Source organism: Equus caballus, chromosome 7 (assembly GCF_041296265.1).
Source record: "Equus caballus isolate H_3958 breed thoroughbred chromosome 7, TB-T2T, whole genome shotgun sequence".
Classification (NCBI taxonomy): Eukaryota; Metazoa; Chordata; class Mammalia; order Perissodactyla; family Equidae; genus Equus; species Equus caballus.
This window is the reverse complement of record NC_091690.1, coordinates 72,914,979-72,942,947: the sequence shown is the minus strand read 5'-3', so window position 1 is coordinate 72,942,947 and position 27,969 is coordinate 72,914,979. Positions and strand designations below refer to the sequence as shown.

General features: G+C 54.2%; 1 protein-coding gene across 7 annotated transcripts; it reads left to right on the top strand.

Annotated features, from left to right (window-relative positions):
• On the top strand, positions 1–27,969 carry P2RY6 (pyrimidinergic receptor P2Y6). 7 transcript variants are annotated; one of them, XM_023645791.2, is made up of 4 exons: positions 45–141; positions 21,566–21,630; positions 22,212–22,270; positions 22,938–24,272. In XM_023645791.2, the coding sequence occupies exon 4, from the start codon at positions 22,972–22,974 to the stop codon at positions 23,956–23,958; it is 987 nt and encodes a 328-aa protein (XP_023501559.1). In that variant the 5' UTR covers positions 45–141; positions 21,566–21,630; positions 22,212–22,270; positions 22,938–22,971; the 3' UTR covers positions 23,959–24,272. The 7 variants fall into 7 exon arrangements, with proteins under 7 accessions (XP_070130545.1, XP_023501556.1, XP_023501559.1 ...); XM_070274446.1 differs by lacking the exon at positions 45–141 and adding an exon at positions 19,316–19,530; XM_023645790.2 differs by lacking the exon at positions 45–141 and adding an exon at positions 19,398–19,530 and having other exon boundaries at positions 22,041–22,270; positions 22,938–27,969.

Here is a 27,969-nt window from a genome sequence, read left to right as displayed (position 1 = left end):
CTGCTGCCTCCGGGGACTTCTATGAGACATGCACGTGACTATTTGTGGCACAGGAACTGACTAGCAGTGGGGGCTGCTCTGGGAGTCAGAATTTGCTCCATGCTTCGTGGAGGGAACAACGTGGAGCTCGCTGACTCCTGGGTGAGTGTTCTGCGTCAACGCCCTGAGGGTGCTGAGCCCCCTACCTCCACTTGTAGCTTCTCACACAGTCCACTTGTAGCCACTGCGGCTCGTCACAGGCTGGAGAGGGAGCGGGGGCAGCCTTGGGAGGTCCTCCTCCCTTCCTCGGCCTGGTTGTGCCTGCAGCCTGGAGGCTGTGCAGCATGGAGGGCGGAGGAGATGGAGACATGGGGACTGGGCTGGGCCATGGCGGAGGAGTGGAATAGTGGAGGCAGGATTGGGACCTCCAATGGCCTGGGTTTCAGTCCGGAGTGGCACAGGACACTTTCCCTCTGGGCCTCAATTTCTTACTCTGTAAAATGGGGTAACGATGACCTCCCTCTGAGTATTTGAAAACTATTAAGTGTTGTATGCTGGCAAGGTCCCTCGGGGAGGAGGCTGGGCCCTGTGCCTCAGAGCCCCCCAGGAGCCTGGGGTGGGGAGGGGCCCGGAAGGACTAGGTGACCAGATGGAGTCCACAGAGGAGGCCCTTGGCTGCGGGCACTCTTGCCTCTGCCATCCCAGCTAAATCTCAAGACAGCCTAGAGCTGACTGCCTGTGACCCGTGGGAAAGTGAGTCCGTAGTCCGGGTGTGACTTGCTAAAGGGGAGTGAAGCGCGGTGGATGGGTGTATCGCAGGGAGTTGGGTTAAAAGTTTTCTGGGGTTTCTGTTGCCATTCAACCCCCACTGACACCACCACGGGGCAAAAAACCGAGACAGCACAGCCGTGGGATGGGCCCTGGCCTCTTGAAGATGTCTGCCAGCTCTAGAATGGGTCCTAAGGCGATGCGGGACAGTCTCTCCACCCCTCGGCATCAAATGAGATGATAAATGAGAAGGTTCTTTGCAAACTACAAAGTGCTGTGCCTCCAATGGTGCGTCTGCACGTGTGTGCAAGCTCTCAGGTGTGTGTGCATGAGTGAGAATGTGCAGTTTGTGAGTGTGTGTGCACACGTGTGTGCAATGTGTGTGTGTGTGCACATTCCCCGGGCCTGGCTGGGTGGGGTAAGTCTGCCCTGCCCACGGCTCCCTGTCTGGCTGGGGCTTTTCTCCTCTAAACTTCTCACAATCTTTTTTCGTGTTTCCTCTCTGTTTCTTAGTTTACCAGAAAAGGAGCGGGCTGTGATCCCTCCGGAAACTTAGCAATTGTCTCTGAGCCTGCCGACCCCTGTCCCCTCCCGCCCGCCCTCGCCTCATCCTGTGGCTGTCCCTGGAGGCCTGGCCCCCGGCACTCCCAGCATGGCCAGGTCTGCAGGCTGGCAGCTTGCCTGGCCCTCTGTGCGGCCCACTTGCCACCCGCTTTTCCCTCCAAGGCTCTGCGCTGGCTGCCTTCACATCATTGTCCCATTGACTCTTCAGAGCATCCTGGCGCTCCCCAGAGATGCTCTTATTATTCCCATTTTACGGGCAAGGAAATGCAGGCTCAGTGAGCAGAAATGGCTTCCCCAGAGTTACCCAACCAACTAGTGGCAGTGCTGAGGTTTCAAGTCCTACCTAACTCCAAAAACTTTATTCTTTTTTTTTTTAAGATTGGCCCTCAGCTAACGTCTGTTGCCAATCTTCTTTTTTGTCTCCCTTCTTCTCCCCAAAGCCCCCCAGTACATAACTGTATATTCTAGTTGTAGGTCCTTCTGGTTATGCTATTTGGGATGCCGCCTCAGCGTGGCCTGATGAGCGGTGCCATGTCTGAGCCCAGAATCCGAACCGGTGAAACCCTGGGCCTCCGAAGCAGAGCGCGTGAACTTAACCACTCGGCCACAGTGCTGGCCCCACCAAAAACTTTATTCTTAATGGTTGTGGCCTACCTAGTGGGTGTTTGCTGGCTGGTTGGCTGAATGAATAAATGAATGAAAGAACAAATGAATAAATCACTCGGTCAGTATTGAGCTGAAGGAGAAGGTGAGGCGATCATAACAATGGCCATTATTTATTGAGCACCTCCTATGTGCTAAGGGCTTCAAGTGCAGCCAAGGTTATTGTCATCCCCATATTGCAGTTGAGGAGGCTGAGTCAGAGAAGTTACAGCATCTTGTCCAGGGTGGGACCTGAGACCCTAATTTGTCCTCCCTAGAGGAGGGGTGAGTTGGCTGAGCCTGGTGGCATGTGTGTACTGCAGCAGACACCAGCCAGGACTCTCAGGAAGCTGTGTCTGTGGGGCCCTATCCAAAGACACCCGACCCCTACCCCTCCTGTCCTGGGGCCATTTCCCCATTTGTCTCTGAACTGGGTTTATGTTTCAGTCTGGGGTGGGGATCTGCTGGCCCAGCTCAGACTCTTCCTCTCTGATTGTTGGCATATCTAGCAAGGGCCAATGGCCTGGCCTGGGTATGTTCAGGTGTCCTCCTGTTCCCCCTGGCCTGGGCTCAGCCCTGTCGTTAGCAGCTCCCATGGGAGGGCAGGCCTGTGCAAGATGCAATCGTGGGTCTGTAGAGTTGGCCTGGGCTGGGTCAGTGGCGTCTGTGCGTAGCCCTGTGCCAGATGCCGGGGATCCCTGGGCAAGTATACCCAGCCTTCTGCTTAGTACTCATGGGCTGGGTGCTGAGGCCTGGATGGCTTAAGTCTGTAGCAGTGGGGGCAGAGCCTGGCACCCTGACTCCTGTGCAGCACTTGTTTTCGTGGCCTGGGTCAGAGCAGGGCTGTTCTGTGGCCCCGGGAGTGGGCTGACCCGTGGTGTCAGCTCGAAGGAATGACATTGTCCTTATCAAGCCAGTGGGGTGAGAACCAGCCACTCAGGTCAGCCCAAAGTTCCCCAAGTGCTTTCTCTTGGGGGGTGGCAGTCTGCACAGGGAAAAGCAGTCAGAGGTTGCTACCAGAGCTGGGTTTGAATCCAGGCACCAGCATTTGCTGGCTGTGTGATCTCAGACGAGTTATTCAACTTCCTGGAATCTCCGTTTCCCACTTGTAAAATGGACTAACAGAACCTCCCTGACCAGCTCGAGGAGAGGACAAAATAAGATAATGCATATGACATTGCTTGTAGGTTCTTCGGAAGTTTTAGTTCACGTCCTTCCTCACGCTGAGAGCCCTTCATCTGAGGGAAGAGATATTCCTTTAGGCAGCTGCTGGTCTGATGGTTGAGGAAGGAGACAAGACGTTAGAATGAACCCTACGGATTCACACACACTCGACATTGTCATGCACTGTCTCATTTCTCATGTCACAAAGGGCAAATAGGGACGCAGAGAGGCTGATGTTTGAGGCAGCATGAAATGCCTCTGTTGTGAAAAGCTGCTGGAATAAAGCAGACAATAGATTAAAATCTAAACGGTCGGCAGCCTAGGTCTCCTGACCAAGCTGGAAAGCTCCCTGGCAGACGCCCAGACTCAACGAGATTCACTGAGGACCTGCTTTGTGCCCGGCCCACCTCAACGCTGTGTTATAGATTTATCTTTACAATAACAGCAACGACCACGAAAGGTTAATACTGCCATCACCCATGTTTAGTAAGTGGGGAAGCTGAGACTCAGAGTGTTACATAACTTGCTCAAGGTCAGACAGCTAATCGAGCAGAGCGGGGATTCAAACCCAGGACGGTCTGGCCCTGAAACCCAGGGCTCTCCCACTGCCTGGGCTACTTGTTCCACAAAAGATGTCAGCCCTCAGATCAGAAATGCGACAAATAAAATGGTAAAACATGAATAACAACATAAAAAAGGAATAATTAGGGAAACGTAAATCAAAATTGCAATGTAGGGGGCCACCCCCGTGGCCGAGGGGTTAAGTTCGCATGCTCCCGCTTTGGCGGCCCAGGGTTTCGCCGGTTCGGATCCTGGGCACGGACATGGCGTCGCTCATCAGGCCATGCTGAGGCAGCGTCCCACATGCCACAACTAGAAGGACCCACAACTAAAATATACAACTATGTGCTGGGCGGACTTGGGGAGAAGAAAAAGAAGAAGAAAAAACAAAGATTGGCAACAGTTATTAGTTCAGGTGCCAATCTTGGGGAAAAGAAAATCGCAATGTAATACCACTTTACGCCCACTAGGATGGCTCTAATGATGGGGGATAACGAGCGTTGGCAAGGGTGTGGAGAAACTGGAACCTTCATCCATTGCTGGTGGCAATGTAAAATGGTGCAGCCGTTTTGGAAAACAGTTTGGCGGTTCCTCAAAAAGTTAAACCTGGAGTTTCCATATGACCCGGCAGTTCCACTCTTAGGTATTGAAAGCATAACCAAGAAATTGAAAGCATCCATCCACAGAAAAACTTGTACACAAACGTTCATAGCAGTGCCATTCATAATAGCCGAGAAGTGAAAACAACTCAAATGTCCATCAACTGATGAAGAGATAAAAAAACATGGCATATCCATACAATGGAATATTATTAAGCCTTAAAAATCAAATTCTGATCCATGCTACGAAATGCACGGAGCTTGGAGACATTATGCTAAGTGAAATAAGCCAGAAACAAAACGGCACATATTATAGATTCCATTTATATGAAATGTCCAGAATAGGCAAATCCACAGATACAGAAAGTAGATAAGTAGTTTCCGCGGCATGGAGGGAGAGAGGAAAGAGGAGTGACTGCTAATGGATACAGGGTTTCTTTTGTGGTAGAAAGAAATGTTCTAAAATTAGATAGTGGTGATGGTTGCACAATCTTGTAAATATACTAAAAACCACTGAATTGTACTCTTTGAAAGGATGAATTTTGTGGTAGGTGAATTACATCTTAATTAAAAACAAAACAAAACAGAAGAAGGAATATACAAATTACACAGACTAACATTGATCCTAATGTAGAGGAACAGAGAAACTTGACTACGAGCTTCCTGGCAGCTGGAGCAAAAAGGGAGAAGCCGCCTCCCAGAGGAGGAGAGTGCCAGTTCCTTTAAGGAAACCGGCTCTTCAGGGGCTTAGCTCTAGGGCAAGATTCCCACTAGCCTGAGCTGGCTGACTTTCATAATGAATTGTCAAATACACAAGTTTCCTATATCTCCCACCTGAGATTCTGATGCAAGTAGTACGAAAGCCTGTGAAAGGGCTGGGATGTCACCACACCCACAAGCTCACAAGTTAGCCTCCTACAGCTTCATGGATGCCAGCAGAAGACATAAGACCCCTGGGGAGAGACAAAGAACTTTCTGCACAGCAGTAGTAGTAGGCAAAATATCAGTATTAGCACTGCCTCCTCAAGTCCCAGCCCCCAAGGCTATGCAAAGAAGGCCAGATCATACCTGCACACACCATGGGTTATATTACAAGAAAGGGACCTGGACTTGAGGCAACTGGAGTCTTTTATAACAGGCAGTGGGCCTGCCAGACCCCTGCCCCAGGGGAAGAAATCATCTTTGTGAGACTAGACAGTCAGCAAACCTGCCTTTTGCTCCGGAGGGCGACACTATCACTATCTTTCAAAGCAGTTTGCTGTGCAGATATCCCTGAAAAGATGATCTGGAACAAGGGCGGTCTGTGTGTGCTTGCAAGACACACAGAAATCTAGACACACATGGAGAATTATATCCTGACACATAGATGTAATGATCAGGGCTGTTTTTGTTTGTTTTTTATTGTGGTGAAATATACATAACATAAAATGAGCTGCTTTTACTCACAACACTTCTGACACCGAATGTGTGGGTTTTTTTCTTCCTGACACCAACCAAGTCTGACACCACCTCTGAGAGTTAGCACAGACCCCAGAGGTTAAGGGCTCAGTCTCGCCAGCCTGCCTCCCCAATGCAGGTGCCAGTCACAAGCCCCAGGCCTCCTGTTCTTCCAACCGACTGGCTATAAATTGGGACTTCCCATGACGCCCTCCTCAAGTTCGATAATTTGCTAGAAAGGCTCACAGAACTCAGGAAAGCACTTTTTTGGGGTGTTTTTTTTTTAACTATTACTAGATTATTATAAAGGGTATAACTCAGGAAGAGCCAGATGGAGGAGATGCACAGGGCAAGGGATGGGGGAAGGGGCGAGGAGCTTCCATGCCCTCTCTGGGTGCACCATCCTCCCAGCACCTCCATGTGTTCACCAACCCGGAAGCTCTCCAAGCCCTGTTGGTCAGGGTTTTATGGAGGCTTCATTACGTAGGCATGACTGATTATGACCATTGGAGACTGAGTTCAAGCCCAAGCCCCCTCTCCTCCCTGGAGGTCAGGGGGTGGGCCTGAAAGTTCCAAGCTTCTAGTCAAGGTTGTTCTTTCTGGCAACCAGCCTCCATCCTAAAGTCATCTAGGGGCCTGCTAAGAGTCAACTCATTAAAACAAAAGATGCTCCTGTCACTCAGGAAGCTCCAGGGGATTTGGGAGCCAGCGGCAAAGACAAAATGCATATTTCTTACACCATACATAAAAATTACCATTTTAACCCTTTCCGAGTGTACAGTTCAGTGGCATTAAGTACATTCACATTGTCGTGCAACCATCACCACTTTCCATCTCCAGAACCTTTTTGCCATCCCAGACTGAAGCTATGTCCCATTAAACAGTGACTCCCCGTTTCTCCCTCCCCTGCCCCGATAACCCCTGTTCTACTTTCTGTCTCTAGGAATTTGACTATTCTAGGTACCTCACAGAAGTAGAGTCATACGGTCTTCCTCCTTTTGAGACTGGCTTCCTTCACTTAGCATGTTGTCAAGGTTCATCCACGTTGCAGTGTGTGTTAGAATTTGCTTCCTTTTTAAGGCTGAATAATATTCCATTGTGTGTATGTACCACATTTTGTTTATCCATTCATCCGTTGATGGCCATTTAAGTTGTTTCTACCTTTTGACTATTGTGAATAATGCTGCTATGAACACTAGTGTATAAATATCTGTTTGAGTCCTTGCTTTCAATTCTTTTCACCTACAAGTGAAATATTACTGGATTTTATGGTAATTTTATGTTTATTTTTTGGAGGAACTGCCATATTGTTTTTCACAGCAGCTGCAGCATTTTACATTCCCACCAGCAGTGCACAAGCGTTCTCATAACTCCACAACCTCACCAACACTTGCTTCCTGGTTTTTTGATAATAGCTATCCCACTGCTGTGAGGTGGTATCTCATTGTGGTTTTGATTTGCATTTCCCTAATGATTAGTGATGTTGAGCATCTTTTCATGTGCTTATCGGCCATTTGGATATCTTTGGAGAAATGTCTATTTAAGTCTTTTGCCAGTTTTTGAATTGGGTTGTTTGGGGGGTTTTTTGTTGAAATGTGGGAGTTCTTCATATGTTCTGGATATTAATCCCTTATCAAATATGTGATTTACAAATAGTTTCTCCCATTCTGTGGGTTGCCTTTTCACTCAGTTGATAGTGTCCTTTGATGCACAAAAGTTTTAAATTTTAATTAAATCTAATTTCTCTATTTTTTCTTTTGTTATCTGTGTCATATCGGTCAGGACTAATTTGATTGCAAGTGACAAATGCAACTAATTTAGGCAAGAAGATATTAGTTAATGTAAAGAAAAAGTTGAAGATAGACCTACATCAGACATGGCTGGATGCAGCAGTTACAACGATGCCATCAGCACACACTCTTTTTGTACCCTTTCTCGTGACTTTCTACTGGCTTCCTACATTCTCATCCAAGTTCTTTTATGGCCCTCATAGCTAATAATCCTGGAGGAAAAGGGAGAGAAACTTTCATGCTGGTTTCACCAAAATTCCTGGAGCAAGCTCTGATTGGTCCCCCCTGAACCAATCACTGGCAAGAGGTCTGGATGGATGCTCTGACTGATCAGCTCTGGGTCAGGTGTCCACCTCGAATGAACAAGATTACCGTAGAATGAGGGAGGGGACTCCCCATAGCGAGAGATGCTTGATAGGCAAACATTCCTCCTCAGAAGGGGTCTGGGACTCTGAGGGACATTTGGGGTCAGAGGCTCTCCTTGAAAGGACATCCCTCATCTCAGACTTCCCATGGGGGGCTCTGGGAGAAGTAGAGGGAATCCATTTAGTTGGTCCATGAAGACTTCCTGGAAGAGGCAGCATTTATGGAGCCCTGTGACCAATGGGAGAGTGAACCCAGGCGAGCCGGGTCCCAGGCAGGTTGGGCAGAGCAATGGAGGGGATGGATTTCTCTGCCACCTGAGAGCGTCCCCACACCAGCCCTAGTGTATCATAGGAGCTGAGAATGTGGAGTCTGGAATATAGTCCAGGAGCCATTCCTTCTATCTGTGCCACCTTGGGCAAGTCGGGTCACCTCTCTGTGCCTTGGTTTCCCAACTTGAGGTATAAAATGGAGATGACACCAGTCTTATCTCACAGGGTCATTATGGGGATTAAATGGAATAATGTATATCTGGTACACAGTAAGGGCTCAAAATCATATCATTGTTGGTCTTTGTTTGGGCCTCTTTTCCAACCACATTTGCTAGTACACTGACATCTCCAGCTATGCTCACCATCCTTCAGTGTGCCTCATCCCTCTGCCCTTGCTGTTCCCTCTGCCTGAAATGCTCTTTGCCTCCATGTACACTTGGCCATTTCGTTGCTGCCTCCTCCATGGAGCCTTCCCTGACTGCCGATCCCTCCCTCCCTGCCTGAGCTTCCACAGGACTCTGGAGCACTGATGTCTGCCTTGGATTAGGGGTCTTCATGTCCCTTGTCTACACTGAGCTCCAGATGGCAGGACCTGGGTCTCCTCACAGAGGAAGTATGCCAGCTGCAGATGTGGGGAGATGGTGATCCAGGGAAGGAAACGGCACTGAGCCAGTGGCAAAGGAGAGCACAGCTGGTCCCAGGAACTGAAACTGGCTCAGGGCCTGCTGGTGGCGTGCAAGGAGCAGGAGTGAGTGATGAGAATAGAGAAGGCAGCTGCTGGGTTTGCCTGTATCCTCAGGCACTGGGAAGCCATAAAACACTTAGGCAGGGATTTCTGCTGAGCAAAGCATCCCCTCTGGCTGCAGAAAGGGGATGAATTGGCTGGGGAGATGGGAGACAGAGAGCACGAAGTGGCTGCAGTCTAGGTTGAGTCAGAGACCACAGGATGAGAGAAGGGGAACAGTCTGACAGATATAAGGATGCAGAAGAAACAGGGCTTGGTGATTGATTTAAAGTGGGGCCTCAGCTTTGCCACCAGGAAAATGGCAATGAGTAGGCCCTGCCCCCTGGCCTCTGCAGGTCAGACTGGAGGAGAGCAGGCACCTGGCACCATAACTCTATCTCCCATGCAGTCCCATGTGCTCCCCCCGTCCATCTCCATCCTGGGTAGGGTCCAGGTCAAGCACAAGGCCAGACACTGAGGGGCTGGGTCTCATCTGCAAGCTCCAGGGACCAGAGCCAGGCCTCCCCACCAAAGCCACCTTGGGAAAGCTCACCATGGGACTGAGGACAGGGGCACAGCCTGGCTGAGCTGTGCTGATGAGATCATCCAGCTCCCTCAGACAGGGTGGGGTCTGGGTTGCTTGGCCGGAGAAGAGACCAGACCAGACCCACAGCTCCCTGGAGCAGATGGCACATGGTTCCTTCCTGTTTTGTCCTCCTCAGCCATGGCTTGCAGAGACACAGGCTGGTATGGAAGGGGAGCGCGCCCTGGGAATGGTGCTCAGCACAGGGGCTGTGCCAGGGCCAGACACTGGTGCCATCGGAGCTCCACCCCTCACCAGCTGATCCTCAGGAATCATGAGTCGAGCTGCCCAATGGCAGGGCCAGGACTAGGACCCAGATATTCTGTCTCCCACCCCTGACAGCCATCCCAAGGCCCAGGGAGATGTGTTTATCCCAGGAGCCGAATGCTTCTCTTCTCTGGGCCTCAGTTTCCTCAGCTGCAAAATGAGTGTGAAGAAGGAGAAGAGAGAGCTCAGGAAGCCCTAAGGTCTTCCATCCACCACTGAAGTGGGGATGGCCCACATGGGCCTGGCAGTTGGAGTGAGTCATCCTTCTGGACCCCTCAAGGCCCCATCTACCAAATCCATGCCCTTGCTTCCCCGGAGAGGAGAGCCAGACTGGAGCAGCAGGCTTGGGAAAGGGGTACAGGGGTGGGAGGCACCCCATCGACTCACTACAGGGGTATCGGCTGTCCTCTTGCCTGCTCTGGGCCTCGGATTCCCGTCTGTGACCTGAGGACTGGAGTAGGGCCTCTCTGAGACCCACCCCCACCCCCCCCCCCCCCCGACACCATCTGTCTTTCTAGCACTCCGACTGTCCGGGCTTGTGGAAGGGTGTGTAGAAGAGAGGCAGGGGGCTGCTGTGGGCCTGGCATTCAAGGCCTCTGATTTGGCCCTACTACCAGTGGGCCCTGGAGCCTCTCTGTCTGAGGGCCAGGGGCCCACTTCAGGCCCTATTTTCTCTGACCTGGGCTCTAACCATATCCAATCAATGCTCCATCCAGCAGAGCAAGGAACTTCCTAAATCTCAAATTTGATCACACTTCTGCCCTGCTTTACAAACCAGCAGGGCTCCTTGGCTGGCACCCACAATGCAGAGGTCAAATTTGGAGCCTGGCATTTGAGGCCTGTCGGGACCCGGCTCTGATGACCCCTCAGCCTCGCCTCCTGCAAACACAAACACTTGCTGACACCCCATGCCCTCACACCTCTGGCAGGTCGTCTGCAGGGAACACCCTCCCTTCCTTGTCCACACTCCACCGCCTCCAGGGAGCCTTCCTTGATACCCCAAGCAAGGATAGGGGCCTCCTCTGTCTTCCCAGAGACCCCTTCATCTGTCTTTCCCACCAGCTGGGCGTCCTCAAGGACAGGGACCAGAGCCCAATGAAATCCTTGCACATGGTAAGGCTCCCTGCAAATGCATGTCAAATGAATGAATGAATGAGTAAGTGAGTGAATAAGCAAAGACTACAAGTGCGGCCACTTCTCAGCTGGTCTGTGATAAAATTATGAGCAATAATAGAAGCCCACTGAGTGAACACCTGCTTCCACCAGATACTGGGTTAGGTGTTCTAGATCTGTTGCTTCATTTGAGCCCCAACAGTGCTGCGGGGTGGGTGTTATTATCTCTATTTTATAGTTAAGAACACTGAGGCTCAGAGAGGTTAAGTCACTGCTCCTAAGCTGCAGAGCCAGGACAGAAACCAGGTCTGCCAGGTGCAAACTCTGCAGAGGGAACAGTGACGGGTGGCAGAGGGGTATGGATGCCAGGAATGGGCATTTGGATCTAACTGACCTGGACCCTACCTGGGGGTAAGGATGAGTTGGGGGGAGTGTATGGGACTAAATGGGAGAATTAGGATTAACGGGGCTGGAAGAACTCTGGGTTTTCCGGGGAGCTCTGGGGAGAGACCCATTCTGGAGTGGATCCTCATATTGTGTATGACCAGGGGTGATGCCAGGGGGCAGCTTGGGGAGTTGTGCCCCCTGCCCTCACCTGCTGCGTGATCCACAGCCCCTCCTGTTCTGTAATACAATCGATGTCTTCTCATACCTACATCGTGAGCTATGCAAAGGTATCAGTTCCCTCATCTACACCCTCCAGAATCCCCCAGTCCCCACCTAAATAGATGTTCTGGAGGTGCCATTGCCCTCCCTGAGTCCCACCTCACCTTCCTGGCAGAGTCCAGGCCCTTTCCTGGAAGCCACAGAGGCGGTTCCCCTCCCCCAGCCTTGCAGCAGCCTCAGCAGTGCGGGGGTGGGGAGGGGTGCAGGGAAGGCATGTCAAACAGAAATCACCTCTGAGTGGCCTGTTTTTTCCCCAAGGCCTGTTATGTCAGGGTCACTGCTGAGATTTCCTTGCGATGGAGCTCAGCCGGTCACTTGCTCCCATGGTCCCATCTCACCAGCCTCATCTAGAAAGACAGGGTGCCCACTGCTCTTCCCTGAGCTGGGCCCAAGGGCTCCCTGTGCTGCCAGGGGCTAGACTGTAGGAGTGTGAGAAATGGGGCCAGGGAGGGAGGAAGTGGAGGCAGAGCAATAGGACTATTCCAGAAGCTTGACAGTGAAGGGAGGAAGAGCCACAGTTGGAGAGGAGGTTTTGCTAAGATGGGAGAGGTGAGGATGAGAGTGCTGTGGGCTGAGGGAGGGGAAGGAGCCAGCAAAGCGGGGTTGGGGCAGTGGCGGGGGCGGGGGGGGGGGGTGTATCAGCACAGGAGGAGGTGGCCTGGGGTCCAGGTGGCCCGTGGGGGAATGAGGAGAGAGGGGAAGACAGGGTTTATTGAGGTGGCCAGGAAGTTGAAGGAGGCCCCTCTGAAGGACTCTCTGTTCTGAGGGAGGAGTTGGGGGTCATGGGGGTTGACGGTGTAGGGCTGACAAGAAAGATCAGGCAAAGGCTTAGGAAGAGAGGGGAGAGAGGCTGCTCCAGCACAGGCAGAAGGTTGGGGACCCAGCCAAGTGGGGCAGCGACCGGGTCTCTGGGGCTCTAGTGCCCTTGGCTGAGTCACACCCTTCAGCCACACTCAGCTCCGCAGTGCAGGACAGAGCAGTCTGGTGGTGCTGGAATGAATGAAGGATATGAACACACTAGCTGTGTTCACAGGAATCCTGGGTCCTGGGGTGGAGGTCCAGGCTGGCAAGGGAAAGGAAAGAGGGAAGGAAGATGCTGGCCCAGGGTGCTGGGGACCTCCAAATCAGAGGTCCCGGTGTAGAGGGAGTGGTGGTGTGCAGGCTGGGAGGCTGGGCGGCTCTGGGAGGAGGGCAGCATGGAGCAGTGTAGGGGGTTGCGGGAGATGCAGATCTGCGAGGCGAGAGGGCCAGGGAAGACCTCAGAAAGGGCAGGAGGGAGCAGCAGGCAGTCCAGGCCACCAGGCCACATCCTGTTCACCCTTCTCAGCCGAGACATTCACAGCTTGAATCTCACCCACAGCCAGATAGAGGCAGCCTCCTGGGGGGCTTTTGGGGGATCTCTCTCAGCTCCTGATGCCCAGTAAACACATATGGTAAGTGCAAACTACAGCTTAGATACACACATAGCCTCAAGGGGAGTCCCCTAAGCCCCTAGTCAGGTTTCTGCCCCCAAGCCCTCTTTGTGTAGACATTCTTGAGCCACCCCTAGAATTTCATCCATCTGTCCATCCATCCATCCATTCATTCATTCAACAAATATTTATTGAGTACCTACTATGTGCCAGGTGCTGTCGGAGGCACTGGAGGTGCAGTAGTGAATAAAACATGAAACTCTGCCCTGGTGGAGTTCGTGTTCTTGTGCGAGAGATGAACACTAGCAGACAAATAAATAAATAGTGTTAAGAGATGAGAAATGCTAGGGAGAAACACAACAAAGCAGGAGAGTAGGAAGCACGTGTGTCAGGGGTGGGAGGTGGCGATTTTAGCTAGAGTGGTGGGGGAAGGCCTCCTCGAGAAGGTGCCATTTGAGTGACTGCCTGAAGGAGGTGAGGTCTGTCCTGTGTTCACACACACTGAACACACAACAATGCGCTCCATGGCAGGAGCCTCCTGTGTCACTGCTGACCTCCCGCACGACACTCTGAGCCAGGCAGAACCCCTGACTTTGCTCTCCTCCTCCCAGGCCTGGAGCTTGGGGGCAGCCAAGCTCTGTGACCCCAGAGGCAGGCCAGACTGGGGAAGGGAAGCAGTGACTAGGAGCAAATGTCAGGGCTTGGTGCGACAAAGCACATCTCCAGTGAGCTTTCTTAAGGAGGAAAGCAGTGGCCTGGGAGAGAAGGAGTGAGCTCCCTGTCATGGGGAGTGTGCAAGCAGGGGGCAGACAAGCCCTGTCAAAGCGACTTCAGGGAGCCTCCTTCTCTGAGCGGTAGGGGAGAGCTCTGGGTCAGAGGCTTCTAAGCCTCTTTGGCCCTGAGGATCCAGAACTCAGAGCCCTGTCACTGACTGCTGGGCTCTGGGGTCCATTTGGGTGTCTTGTCTCTACCAGGTGGGCTCAGGTGCTGGGAATGGTCAAAGCAGGACCAAGACAGGGGGCTGCCTTTCATGGGAGGTGAGGGGTTCTCTGAGGCTTCCTTCATACCCAAACCTTGTTTGTGAGAGCTGTAGTCAAATTGCCTACTTTTGGGGCTTCATTGTCTGTCTGTGAAACAGGCAGGACCATAACCCACAAAAAACACTCAAGCAGGGTTGGCGATCTGCCCTTCCTGAGGAGTCAGAGGCCGGGGGACCCAGGCAGGCTCAGAGGTGCTATTCCTGCAGCCATTGCCTTCCCCCGACAAGTCTCCGTCGTCGGCCAAGACAAAGATTATAAAAATTTTTATTGAGCCAGGCAGCACCAAGGACAGAGCCCTGTGGCTCATCTTTGCAGACTGGGTCCATTCAGTTGACATTTCCCGGTGCCTCTTGGAAGCTGGAGCCTGTGCTGGTCTCTGAGGCCCCAAAGGCAAAGCGGACCTTGTCCCCAATTCCTAACAAAGTTAGAGAAGGGAAGGAGTCTGGCTGACACTGGCCCTTGGGCTGGTCTTCTTTTCTGCCCTGACTCCCCACCCCTGTTTCTTTGTCCTGCCTCAGGCCGGTTGGCGTGGTGGATTTACAGTGCCCTTGGGCAAGTTCCTTTGTGTGGCCTCAGTTTTCCCATAGGGAAATGTCACCTCTCTTCCTGAGCACAGACTTTATCATGAGCCAGATCTGCGTTCTAGTCCTGGCTCACCACTGACTCACTGGGTCACCTCGGGCAAATCGCCAGCCTTCTCGAAGCCTTTCCTCGTCTGTAAAATGGGGCTAATACAACCCACTCCACAGGCTGTTGTCAGCACAAAGGAGATCCTACAGCAAAAGCACGTAGCTCATCGCGGGGCACCTGCTGAGTAGCCAAGAAACTGTCGCAGTGAAGGAGCTCAGGGAAATGAGGCTCAGGGAGGTGAAGTGACCTCCCCAGGGCCACCCAGCAAGTGGAAGATGAATCTAGCACTGGAACCTGGGTCCCAGCTTTCCAGAGTCCTGCCCAGGAGCTCCCAAGAGGACATACGGGTTACTTTGGGAGCTGATGGAGGAGGTCTCCTCATGGGAAATGAATTGGGGCCTTCCCTGGCTGCCCCTGTGGGGGTCAGACTCAACCTGACAATCCCTCAGTCCCCACCCGCCCCTCTGCTGGTGGTCTCCAGGTACATGGCCAGTCCCAGCCTCTCCTGCAGGGATGTTAGGGTTCCGGGGCCAAAGCTGTGAACACGGGCTGTGGAGAGAGGAGAGGGGAGGCCTGGGCGTGCAGGACTACAGGCAGGACTCCTGATTTCAAGTGACAGAATCCTAGGTCAAATGGACTGAGGCGGGAAGGGAATTTATCAGCTCACACCGCGAGAAAGTCCAGTGGGAGGTAAAGCTTTAGGCACAGCTGGATCCAGGCACTCAACGGTGTTCTCAGGAACCTGTGTGTTCCCATCTCTCAACTCTGCCATCCTTTGGCTTTATTTAGCACAGTCTCCCTGCTAGTGGTAGTATCTGCAGTGCCTTGGACAGTGGCTGCACATAGTTCACCTGGCTCCAGCAGCTCAGGCTCACTTCACACCAGCTTTGCAAACCCAGCGAGAACCCATCTCCTTCCCACTGTTCCGGCCAAAGCTCCAGCATTGACTCTGAGCACCCCATGAAGGTTGCCCAGCCACCCCTGAGGCGGTGATGAGGCCTGAGGAGCCCACTCTTCCCCACTGGCAGGCCCAGGTCACAGGCCCACCACTCCCAGATCCTCAAGACTCCAGGAGAGGAAGGAGGGCACCCCACAAAGGGAAAACAGGAGGCGGGGCCATCATCAGGAGACGGGGGCTGGGAGCTGGGCAGGAAGAAACTACAGGGGAGCAGAACAATGACTGTCTGCAGGGCAGGCCAGACAGCTGGACCTGGACCATCTCTTCCCAGCAGACTGGAGCCTGGTTATCTGGAGGATGGGCGGGTCCTGAAGGCACCAGAGAAGGCTGCCAGCCGACAGCACTCCTTGCAGCTAACCAGTAGGTTCTTTTCTAAAGGGAGATCCAAGTGGCACACCTCCGCAGGGAGATTTAAAAGAAGAAATGGGACAGCCTGGGGGTCCAGGCAAGGAAGAGAGACCCTCCCACACCAGCTCCAGGGGAAGAGGGTTTTTTGGAAGGTACTGGGATCTCCCAGAGCCCTGGTGGGAGGTGCTGCGGCCCCGCAAGCATAGACTTGGAAAGCCGAGCCGCGCAGACTCCCCCTCTGCTGTCCCGGCCGCCCCGTTGCTACTGCTCTCCGGGCCCCTGTGCTCTCTCCCCCAGTTCCTGAGCCCCGAGGCTGCCCTGTGACCTCTCAGACCTGTGCCCACCAGGGCCACTGTGGCCTCCGACCTCTTCATTTACGTTCCTAAGATAGAGCCTCTTGTGGACTTTGCCAGGCCTCAGCCTCCTCCCCTGTGAAGTGGAGATGGTCACTGGGCAGAGTGAATGAGACACGGCCCGCACAGGATTTCTGCACAGTGCTTCGTGCACCGTCAATGCCCAATAAAAACCTCTGTCCAGGCTCTGATGGGGATTATGTGGCTCAGTGAAGGGTTGCAGGGGCCTGGGGCACGGGAGAGGTGAGGAGACGCAAGTTCCCTCTTTGCTCGGGCCCATAGAGGCCGGGGAGAAACTAAAAGAAGCAGCCTCTACCCCCGAATTCCCTCCCCCCACACCGGGCTACAGCTTCCCCTTCCTCGCACTCCGAACAGCTGTTTCAGTTCCAGGTTCGATTCCTGTTGAGCAGGAGGGAAGAAGGGGAAGTGGGAAAAGAGAAGAGAAATCAGGTCCCCTGCCCTCCCTGTGCCTCCCTCCTGCCAGGTTGGCCTGCTTCTGTGGGCAGCCTGATCCCACAGGTGAGACCAAATCTCCTCCAGGAGGGTTGGCTCTGCCCCCTGCCTGCTGTCCTCTGGGGGCCAGGGAGGCACTGGCATCAGGAACCTGGCCTCAGGCTGGCCCGAGGTGGGCTCAGGGCCACCCCTGTGCCCCAGGTTAGATGCTGCCTGGGATCAGGATGGGTTTGTGACTGGAGCACAGAAGGTGTAAGGACTCTGTAAGGTAGGCACCATGACTAGCCCTGTTTATGGGGAGGAGACTCAGGCTCAGAGAGGTACATGGCTCACCCCAGGTCACACAGCAAGTTGGTGATGGATCCCAGCCTGTTTGACTCCTCAGGGGAAGGAAGCTGGGTCTTGACCCTGTCATCCTGTAACCGTGCTGTTAAGCTCACAGGCCAGGGGCCAGCAAGGGGGTTTCCAGGCCTTGTTTCCCAGCAGGCAGGCAGGCCAGCCAAGGTTGAAAAGCTTCTTCCCACATCCAGCCTGGTCTGGGCTGGTTCCTGGCTTGCTGGCAGGTGGTGACTCAGGCTTCCAGCTCCTGCCTCTGGCCGTGAGGCCTCCTCATCCCTTCCAGATATGAGGGGCTCGGGGCGGGGGTGGGTGTGGGCTGGGGGAGCTGCGGAGTCATCTAAAGGGGTGACCTGAGACCATAGGGTCTTGGCAGCCCAAGGACCTTCAACCCTTGTCAGTTCTTCCTTACATCTAAACTGAATTGCTTCTGCCACAGGCATAAACAGACTCCATGTTTCATCACCTGAACTGAAAAAAGGAAACCGGCAGAAGTTGTCCGCTCGTTGGGTGAGGGACTTCCGTTTTTATGCTGATGGTGTACCTGGAGTGGAGATGGGCAGTGGATGTCTGGTGACAGGGCAACACTCCTGGGCCTCTACTTCAGACAGATAGGGCTCAGTATGGGCCCTGTCACCCTGCCAGCGCTCCCAGTGTCTCCTGGGAGCCACATTGACCAGGCGAGGATCTGAGAACAAAGGTTGGAGCTTATCTGGGGATGATGCATATGAGAGAGGCTGGTGGAGTGGGTCAGGAGGAACAGAGGCTGAGAACCCATTCCTGGGGTTGCTCAGCACCGGTCCCAGAGGGGAGGCCTCTGCAGGGAGGCTGCCCTGCCTGACGGTGCGAGGCTGGCCATCCTGGGCAGTGTGCTGGCGCCATCTCATGGCCAAAGGCTGTCAGTGCCAGGAAGAAGCGCTCCCTGGGAATTCCCCGGCTTGAGCATCTAGGCATGCATTTGGGGGTAACAAGGGTAGAACGAGGGGGTCATAGAGTCAGACAGATCATGCTGAAATGCCACCTGGCTGACACCCCCAGGAAGCCCTTGGAGCTGCTCCCATTGTTGGGACAGACACCCTGGTGGAGGTGACCAGAGGAGGTCATTCTGGGAACCCAACAGAGGCCTGGCTGCTGGACTGAAGGCCAGGCCTCTTTGCCCTCCTGGGGCCCAGCACAGCTCAACTCAGACCAGAAGGTCCACTCTCACAGCTGGTACAAGCGACCTCCTGGCACAAACCTGAATAAGCAGTAGGTGCTCAATCCATGCACAAGGGACCACGTGTTTACCAGCAGTTAAAACCTGAATTTTCTCAGTTTGGTCCAAACTTTTGGCCCCGACTTGCTTGCCTGTAAAATGGGTTTGGGGGTGAGGCCTTACAGGGTAAAAAGGGTCCTTCTTCCCTCCAGCAGTTCATGCTCACAACAAGCTGGTGGCCAGTATGATCACATTCTACCAAAGGAGCTCAGAGAGGGGAAGGGGCTCGTCCAGAGTCACACAGTGAGTGGTGGCCAAGGCAGAACAGGAAGCTGGGCCTCCACTCCCAGGGCAGTGTTCCTTCCCTGCACTCCCTGCCCCCTGCCCTCGTTGCCTCAGCTGCTCCAAATCAAAGCCCACCTCCTCCAGGTCACCCTCCCAAATGCTGCCTCCACACTGGAGCTGGCCTTCTAGGGACAGTGAGGAGCTCCAGCTCCTCCTCTGGGCGTCCTAACAGCTCTGAGTGTGCTTTGGTGGTGAGGAGGGGCCGGTGGAGGGTTTGGCACAGGCAGGGAGAGTCTCACCCAGGTGAGTTCTCAGAGATGTCACATCTATGCCCACAACCCATGCCCGTCACTCCCAGTGAGCTCTTGGCCTGCCATGTGGAAGGGGACAGTGACTGCTAAGTGGGGGAATGTGGGAGGATCTGATGGCATATAGTAGATGCTCAAGAAAAGCATGAGGAGAGAAGGAAGAGAGGGAAGGAGGGAGGGAGAAGGTGGTTGAATATGCGAACACATCACACGGAGGATGGACATGTCGACGGATGACTCTTGAACGAATGAAGAAAGGAGGAGTGGGTGACTGGGAAGATGGCCCTGGGTGTTACAGCTAGAGGAGACCCATTTGACAGATGACAAGACTGAGAGAGGGCTGCGGAGAAAGCAAGCTGCTGGGTCTGTGGGGCTGGCCTTTGACCAGCAGCCTCTGGTCGGAGTCTCTCTCCACCCCCTCACTACCCTCTTTCCTCAGCTGGGGTTGGAGAGGGTTCCAGGAAGACCTTTCCTCCGCCTCCTTGCTCCTTTAGGCTCAGTTTCCGCCAGGCCTCGGTGTTGGGGGTGGCAGGGAAGGGGTGGCCCCCGCAGGGGCTATTTCAGTCAGTGACGGCCCTGCCGGGAAAGAGGAAGCTGCCCAGCCCGTGGGAGTGTTGCAGCCTGGGCTGAGGGCAGGAGGGTGGGGAGCCCGGTGTCTGGCTTCCCCTTGCCCCTACACACGTGGTGCTACCAAGGCGCTTTGGGGACAGGAGGCTGCATGTGAGTATTGGTGCATCTGGGGCCATGGGCCAGTGGGGGGTGGGGTGGGGGGTCTGGACACAAGGTAGTGTGACTTTGGGCAGGCAGGCTGGATCCAGCACTGACCTAAAGGAAGTCCACAGGGTCGGGGGGCCCAGAGGAAGGGCCTCTGCCCAGATGGGGAATCAGAAAGGGAAGAAGCAAGATGGGGTCTGGAGCTTGATGGACACTTAGGGTTTTGATGAGCGGAGATGGCTGAATGGCACTTTGTGTGAAGGGAACAGCAAAGATGAGGAGGCCAAGTCTGCCTCTCTGGCTGTGAATGGCTATGTGGCAGTCTTGCTGTTTGGGGACAGTGTAGCAAGAGAGGTCAGGGCAGATTGGAGGGACCTGGGGTACTTCAGATGAGCCTGGAGGGCTCGGCAGGGAGCTCGAATGTCAGGGCAGGGGTTTGAGCTTTTCCCCAAAGGGCAGAGGGACACAGGGAAGGATGTAGTCAGAGCCACCTGTGAGAAAGCCCCCCACCACGGGCAGAATAGCTGGAGGCCAAGGAGAGGCTGGGGTCTGAGCTGGTCCAGATGTGAGCGCTGGAGGGAGTCAATGTCAGCTGCTGCAGGGAGGCAGTGGGGGCCAAGCTAGCCCTCCCTCGGGACCAGGTCCTGCCAGGAACTGGGAGAACAGCTCACCCCTCCGAGGTCCTCAGAAGGCAGAGTGGATGAGGGAGCCAGGGTGACGGCCAGGCCTGCCTTTTCTGGAGTGGATCTGAAGGTGGGCCCTGATCCCCTTGTGCAGCCCCTGCCTCCTTCCAAGAGGACCAGTCTCACCAGGGAGTGGAGTCTCCAGTCACTTAAGGCAGAGGGCTCTCTCCTGGGGTGGTGTCTGAGGGCGACAGGCTTCCCAGAAGAGAGTTCGGGGGCACAGCACCGTCCCTTTTACCCGACTCCTCCCCTCACCATTCCCCTCTGTCCTAGCAGCCTGCTCTCCTCTCAGCCCCTGCCTGCTCTGCCTTCCTCCCACCTGGGACACCCCCGGGGTCCTCACCTCTCTCCACCCAGGGAAATCCTCCTCAACCATCAGAGTCTTGCTCCATCCTTCATCCTCCTTGAGAAGTTTCTTCTATCTTATGGCTCATACTGGTCTCCCCACTCAGACTAGCATATGTGTGTGTATATATATGTATGAGTACATCTGTGTACGTATGTACCCATCTACATCCACACCCGTATCCTGTGTCATGCATCCAGCAGGCAGCAAGTACCCATTAAATGCCTGGCATGTGAAAACAAGAGAATGAATGAATGCATGAATGGAAGAACAGCCCGAACAAGTGAATGAAGAGATGAGAAAAGGAACTTTCTCTTGCCTGTACTACTTTTGGCTTTCTGGCTACAATGGGGGACCGCCCTGCGTCCTCCTCTGGCCTGCCCGCCCCCATCATGCCTAGCTGGTGAGCTGGCCTCCAGCACTCCCAGCAATGGGCCAAAGCCCCGCAAAGAACCTTTGACAACTAAAGGCGATGCAGGGGTGGGGATGAGGGGGGCGGGGGGGGGGGGGGGCTGGGAGGCAGACTAGAGAATCCAAACACCATCATTTTGCAGTTGCCCAGAATCTGGGTAAAGCATTTTCATCAAAATCCAATTTTAAGTTGGGAGAAATCAGTTTGGGGAGTTCTGCTTTGCTCTACTATAACTTTTTAAACTCTTATAACTTTACTTAGCAGGTATATTGACATTAAGAACAGCCAACACTTGCCCTGTGCTGGGCACTGATCCTCACAACAATCCTTTAGGCAGGGACTATGTTACCCCATTTTATAGGTGGGGAAACTGAGGCACGGAGGTGCAGTAACGAGCCTAAGCCACACAGCTTACATGTGACAGAGCTGGGATTTGAAACTGGGCATCTGGACCAGAGCCCATATACGCGGCCTCAACCCTCTATCTCCCTCATTGCATTTGCAGGACTTCATATTTTTTCTGGGCCTCAGTTTCTTGCATCTGTAAAATGGGGACGGGGGGAGCATTTGACTCGCTATCTCAAAGGCTCTGCCTTACAGGTCCATCGGCTTTAAGTTGTGAATTCTCTCTGGACCCCAGTGAATGTGGAAATGCCAGTTTGGAGGTGAGCGTCAAGAAGTCAGATTTATCCTTTAAGGCATTTGTGCTGCTGACTCCCCGCAAAACTCAGCCCAAAGTGATGAGTGGAAGGACAAGGTGTAGGATGCAATGGCATGGCATTGCATTTATTAAGCACCTACTGCATGTCAGGCCTATGATGCATTTTACTGATTAGGACACAGGCCCAGAAAAGGCAAGTGACATGCCCTGGTTTGAACAGCATGGAAGAAGGGGAGCCAGGATTTGAACCAGGCCTGCCTAGCTCTGAAGCTGGGCTTGTAACCTCTACGTTCCATGTCTGTGGGCTACACTAGGTTTCAGGCGACTGGATTCTAGTTCTAGCTCTGCCTCTAACTCACTGAGTAACACTGAGCGATCAATGCCCCGCACTGCGTCTGTATTTCTCTCTCACAGCTGTTGTCAGGCCTGGTCCCTCGGCCATTTCCTTCCAGGAGGCTGTTTTCACTCTAGCCACCAGAGGGCGCTGTGGCTTCAGTGGCTTTGCCTAACCAGCCTCTGCAGCCTCAAGAAAAGAGGAAGGAGGCTCAGAGAACTCCTGAATCACCTCCTTCCCCCATTTGACAGATAGGAAGACTGCAGCCAAAAGGACCATGGCTTTGGAAGGCGGAGTCCAGGCTGAGGAGGTGGGTGCTGTCCTTGGTCAGCTCACGGTGTGTGGACATTTTGTTCCTGTTGATCCGTTCAGTTACCAGGGCCCTCTCTGCCCTGGACCCCGGGTTGTCAGACACAGTGAGGCACCAGGCCTGCCACTTCCCCTCATGAGGCTCCTGGTCTGTGGGGAGGGACAGACTGGCAGGTCCACATGACCACAATCTCCAAACTCCAGAGAGCCCGAGGGAAGCTCTGCACAGCGTGATTTAGTGCCTCTGACCTCATGACATCCTAAGGGGGTGTATTATTCCCCCATTTTCAGATGGGGAAACTGAGATTCAGAGAAGGTATATCACTCGCCCAAAGTCACATAGTCAGGAAGTAGCAGAGTTGGGATTCAAACCAGCCCATCAATCTCTACTTACAGAGGAGACATTTGACTAAGGTTTTGAAGGATGAATAGAAGTTCACCAAGAAGGCTAGTGGGAAATGAATATTAGAGAAAGAAAGTGAATTGATTTCTCCCAAGCTTGAGCTTTATTGTATTTTAGGTTTCCTTGCAGTGAGGGCTGTCTGGGGCCTCCTTGAAGTGGTATCAGAAATAGTTCAGGTGGGAAGATCAAGGGGCAGAGAGGGGACAGGGGCCTACCAGGTGGGCAGTGAGTCTGGTCACTGACAGGCTATGTGTTGCTTCCTCAGCCTCTCTGGACGTAGGAAGCCCGGTCAGGCAGCCATGGAGTGGAACAACGGCACAAGCCCAGCTCCGGGCTCACCGCCCACCACCTGTGTCTACCGAGAGAACTTCAAGCGACTGCTGCTGCCACCTGTGTACTCAGTGGTGCTGGCGGCTGGCCTGCCGCTGAACGCCTGTGTCATTGCCCAGATTTGCATGTCCCGTCGGGCCCTGACCCGCACAGCCGTGTACACACTGAACCTGGCCCTGGCTGACCTGCTGTATGCCTGCTCCCTGCCCCTGCTCATCTACAACTACGCCCACAGTGACCACTGGCCCTTTGGTGACCTCGCCTGCCGCCTCGTCCGTTTCCTCTTCTACGCCAACCTGCACGGCAGCATCCTCTTCCTCACGTGCATCAGCTTCCAGCGCTACCTGGGCATCTGCCACCCTCTGGCCACCTGGCACAAGCATGGGGGCCGCCGGGCCGCCTGGCTAGTGTGTGGGGCTGTGTGGCTGGCTGTGATGATCCAGTGCTTGCCCACAGCCCTCTTTGCTGCCACAGGCATCCAACGCAACCGCACCGTCTGCTACGACCTGAGCCCTCCCGCCCTGGCCACCTGCTACCTGCCCTATGGCATAGCCCTCACGGTCATCGGCTTCCTGCTGCCCTTTGCCTCCCTGCTGGCCTGCTACTGTCGCCTGGCCCACCGTCTGTGCCGCCAGGATGGCCCGGCAGAGCCCGTGGCCCGGGAGCGGCGTGGCAAGGCCGCCCGCATGGCTGTGGTGGTGACAGCCGTCTTCGCCATCAGTTTCCTGCCTTTCCATGTCACCAAGACAGCCTACCTGGCGGTGCGCTCTACACCTGGCATCCCCTGCCCCATTCTGGAGGCCTTTGCAGCCGCCTACAAAGTCACGCGGCCCTTTGCCAGTGCCAACAGCGTGCTGGATCCCATCCTCTTCTACTTCACCCAGAATAAGTTCCGCCAGCGGCCACACGAGCTGCTACAGAAACTCACAGCCAAGTGGCAGCGGCGGGGTCGCTGAGCCCAGCGGGGCAGGATACCTGGGACCTGGGCAGCCGTCATGTTTGACATTGTGGCTGGGGTACCAGAAGCCCCACCAACCCCAAACTATGCAGAGAATTAGAGCTTAGCTCAGGGGGGCAGGGATTGAGGTCCCCCAGAGACCCCAAAATTTCACCAACAATTATTTATTGAGACGTTTCTCTGGACCAGGCCCTGTGGGCACAGAGAGAGACAGGCCTGGGCCTAGCTCTCCAGAAGGTCCCAGTCAGCCATGGAGAGTTGGGGAAGCCACGTTAAGCTGCTCACAAAAATATAGTGTGACATGTACTGTCATTGAGGAGTATGCTACATGCTTTGGAGTCACCAATGAAGGAAGTGAGGGAAGATGGGAGAGGGAAGTGAGAGCTTCTGGGAAGGGGCATTTGAGGTGGGTTTTGAGGGATCAATAGGAGCTCTCGAGGGTGTGATGTTCCATTCACTCAGCAAACTTTTAGTGACTCCTTGTGCTTGGGCCTGGGTTGGTTCTGGGGCCCCAGAAGAACCAGCCCCAGACCTGCCCCATATAGGCTCCCAACTACTGTAGGTACAGACACTGACACAGTGATGTCAGGGCTGTGACAGAGGGAAGCATGGATGGGGGGGAAGGGTGCCCAGAGGATGCCCATGACCCAGTCCAAGAAGTCAGGGAAGCCCTCTTTGAGGAGGAAACATCTGAACCAGATGTTGACAGCTGAGTGGGAGCTCCACAAACAGAAGTGGGGAGCACTTTCATGCAGCCTGGACCAGCTCTGTGCTAGGCTGTGCCCTGTGGCAGATAGGCAGAGAGCTGGGATGGAGGGCACGTGGCCTCATGTGTGTGAAAGCTGAGAAAATAAGGGCTGTCCCGTGGCCACCCTCCAGACAATGGCAAGAACGGGCCAGATGCTTCAGGCTGTGGGGGCTCATCAGAGGGAGAAATCAGGGAGCACTTCTTAGAAGAGGTGGGGCTGGAGCTGGGGAGGAATCCAAAGGGCAGAGAGGAGGAGGTTGCTCCTGGTGGAAGGCACTGTGTGTACAAAACCTAGAGAGGCGATGCTCTGAGCCTGGCTGTAAAGCACAGTGAGTTTCAATTAAGCCCCAGGGGTTGGGTAGGTGAAGGGGGTCACAAGAAACGAAGCTGAGTGGGAGCGGAGCATTCAATGCCTGGAAGAGCTCCAGACCCCACCTCTCCACCACCTACCTCTTCAAACAGGCCTATTTTAGGCTCAGGGTGTCCACGGTGCCTGGGACACCTCCGCCAGGCCCCCCAAGTGAGGGGGAATAACCCTTCAACATTGCTTCATTCTTAAAGGAGAAGTCAGCAGCTTGAGGAGACACAGGGCCACCCCCAGGGCCACCAGGAGGTCTCTCCGTGGAGGTCTTGTGGCCAGGAGCCTGCAGACTGGCCTCATGACAGACTGCTCCTGCTGGGTTCCACCGCTGCTGGCTCAGCGCCGTCGTTCGGGCCTGTGGGTCCCTGGAAGGCTGCCTGGAGGCCATCTCATATGGGGGCATCTCAGACACGGGCCTGAGCCTTACAATCCTTGGAAAGGCATCTTCCCTGAGGCGCCCCCAAGGAGGCAGCACGGGGGAATCATAGCATGCAAGTCCTCTGCCCCTGCTTTCCTGGGCGCCTCTCCTTTCAGCTGCCTCTGCAGCTCCTCTTCCTCTCTGCTGTTTTCCCTCAGCTCCCCCTACCCCACTCCCGCCCCCCTGCCCCGTGCCCCCTCACTTCTCCTGCAGGCCTTATTCCCTCCTCCCTCCCAGGTCTCAGCTTTCCTCCTGCAGAACAATCTGGTCTGCCCTTGGCTGTTGATACACCACACAGACCCCTGCAGGACAGAACCGGCCACAGCAAAGAGTCTTCCTTCTTAGAAGGTAGAAGGGGGAGAGGGAAGGGCAGAGGGACGTGGCAGGGAGGGAGAGGACGGCATAACTCACTCAGTATTTTTCCCTTAGCCCTGCCCAGTCCCCAAGGCTGGTGGGCACTGGAGGCGTGCAGAGAGTGCTGCAGGGTTAAACTCCATAGTAACGTCAGAGCTGTGCTTGCAGCCGGTGCAGGCAGTGGGGAACCAGGCCCAACCCATCTTGGGAATCATTCCAAGTGCCCTTGCTGGGGGGGCTGACACTTCGGACAGAAGGAACTTTGATTCTTTGAGTCACAGTAAGATAGATGTATGGGGACGTCAGAGGACAGAGACGAGCTCTCATTCCCCATCTGACGTCATGCCACTCCAGGCAGTACAGCTCTCCCCACCCTCCATCTCGTCCTGAGTCTGAGAGCAGACTCTTCAGTTGCTGGTCCTGGGGGACTGGGCCAACGGGAGCGGGAGGCAGAGGGCGTCTGCCCAGAGCCCTGGCTGAGCCCTGTAGAGGGTCCCAGACGACTGTCCCAGCAGATTGATGAGAACTGTGACCTCTTGGTTACTTTTCCAAGAGTGGAAATTGTGGGCCATAGGTAAATCACATTCCCAGCTTCCCTTCGCGAGGCAGAAGAGCACAAGGGTCCAGGCTCCAGAGCCCATCGCCCAGGTGTGGATCCCGGCTCCACCACTTACTAGGTGTCTTACTCTGGGCAAGTTACTTAACCTCTTGGTACCTTAATTTCCCCAACTGTGAAATGGGAACAATAAAGACACCTATCTTGTAAAGTTGTTGTGAGGATTCAGTTAATTAACAGGTGCAGAGCACTCAGAACAGCGCCTGGAACCCAGCAAGCGTCCCATGAGTGTTCCCGTTGTGATGGTTTTGCCTTTTGTGCACACAAGGGCCTCTGGGGTCTCTCTGGGAACAGGCACAGGAGGTTTCTAAACAAGAGGCTTTGAGCAGGTGGTGGCAAAGGTTTCTCTTTCTCCTTCAGTTGGGAGGCAGCCAGTCTTTTAAGACAAAAAACTCAGCACGCTTTTTTGAGAACAAGGGCCATAATCCACGACCTTCATCTGCTCCTATAAGGAAAACCCATTTATTACGTGCCAGGACCAGGGACTCCAAGTACCATTTGGAGGGCTTGAATTCCCCCTTCCCTTCTCTCTCCTTTTGTTTCTTTCCTCCTTCTCATCCCCCCTTCTCCCTCCTCACTTTAACCCAGCGCACACTCGGTGATGGCGCAGGGCTGGGGGCTGACCCTGGGGATGTCTGCTTGCAGGATGGGAGACAGAGGGACACAGACAGGGGTGTGGAGGTGGAGGGTGGTGAGGGTCCGAGGCAATTCTTCCGTGGGTTGGGGAAGACTTCCTGGGGGAGGGAAGAGCATAGGCAAAGGCATGGAGGTTGCTGGAGGAAGGAGGAGAATGCTGTGGCCTGAGATGAGGCTGGAGAGTTAGCAGGGCTAGAGGGGGAAAGGCCTGGTTCCAGCCCGGAGAAGCACTGGGGAGCCACAACAATGACAGCAGTGGCCAGTGGCTGGGCTCTGTGGGTTCTAGGCACCATGCAATGTGCTGTACACTCGTCTTCTCACTTAATCCTTATAATATCTCCTATTACAGATGGGGAAACTGAGGCCCAGATGAGGGAACTGACCTCCCAAGATCACATAGCCTTTCTCTAACCCAGATACCAGATCCCTCCTGCCTCACCCTCCCTCCCCTTTCTTTTCCTCACCTGCCTTCCAAGTACCCATCTGTCTGGTCCAGTCCAGTAACTGGGGACCCCTAGGAAGTTGTGACAGACAGCTAAGTGCCAACTACAATATCAGTTCTCTTTTAGTTGGGCACATGACCTCCTAGGATGAAAACTTCAGCCTCTCTGGCAGCAGGTGTGGCCAGGTAACCTACTCCTGGCCAGTGGGATATAAGCAAAGTACCATAGCGTGGTTTACTTTGGGGACAGGGGATGACTTTATGAGGTAGGTATCCTTTGCCTCCCTCCCTTCTTGTTGCTTACAATGGGGACATCACAGCTGGAGCATCACCTTGGACCATGAGAAGCAGCTTGGGGCTCTGACCATTCCAGTTTGGGACCACCTAAATCCAGACTTTAGCAGGAAAGAGAAATAAATGTCTGTCTTTTTTAA

Bases quoted from the DNA above. Each gene is read 5' to 3' on its own strand.
- P2RY6 (XM_023645787.2), top strand. From the start codon at position 21,514: ATGGGGACGGGGGGAGCATTTGACTCGCTATCTCAAAGGCTCTGCCTT. The intron at 21,631-22,211 runs GTGAGCGTCAAG...CCCATTTGACAG, and splicing joins GTGGAAATGCCAGTTTGGAG to ATAGGAAGACTGCAGCCAAA. The intron at 22,271-22,937 runs GTGGGTGCTGTC...TTGCTTCCTCAG, and splicing joins GCGGAGTCCAGGCTGAGGAG to CCTCTCTGGACGTAGGAAGC.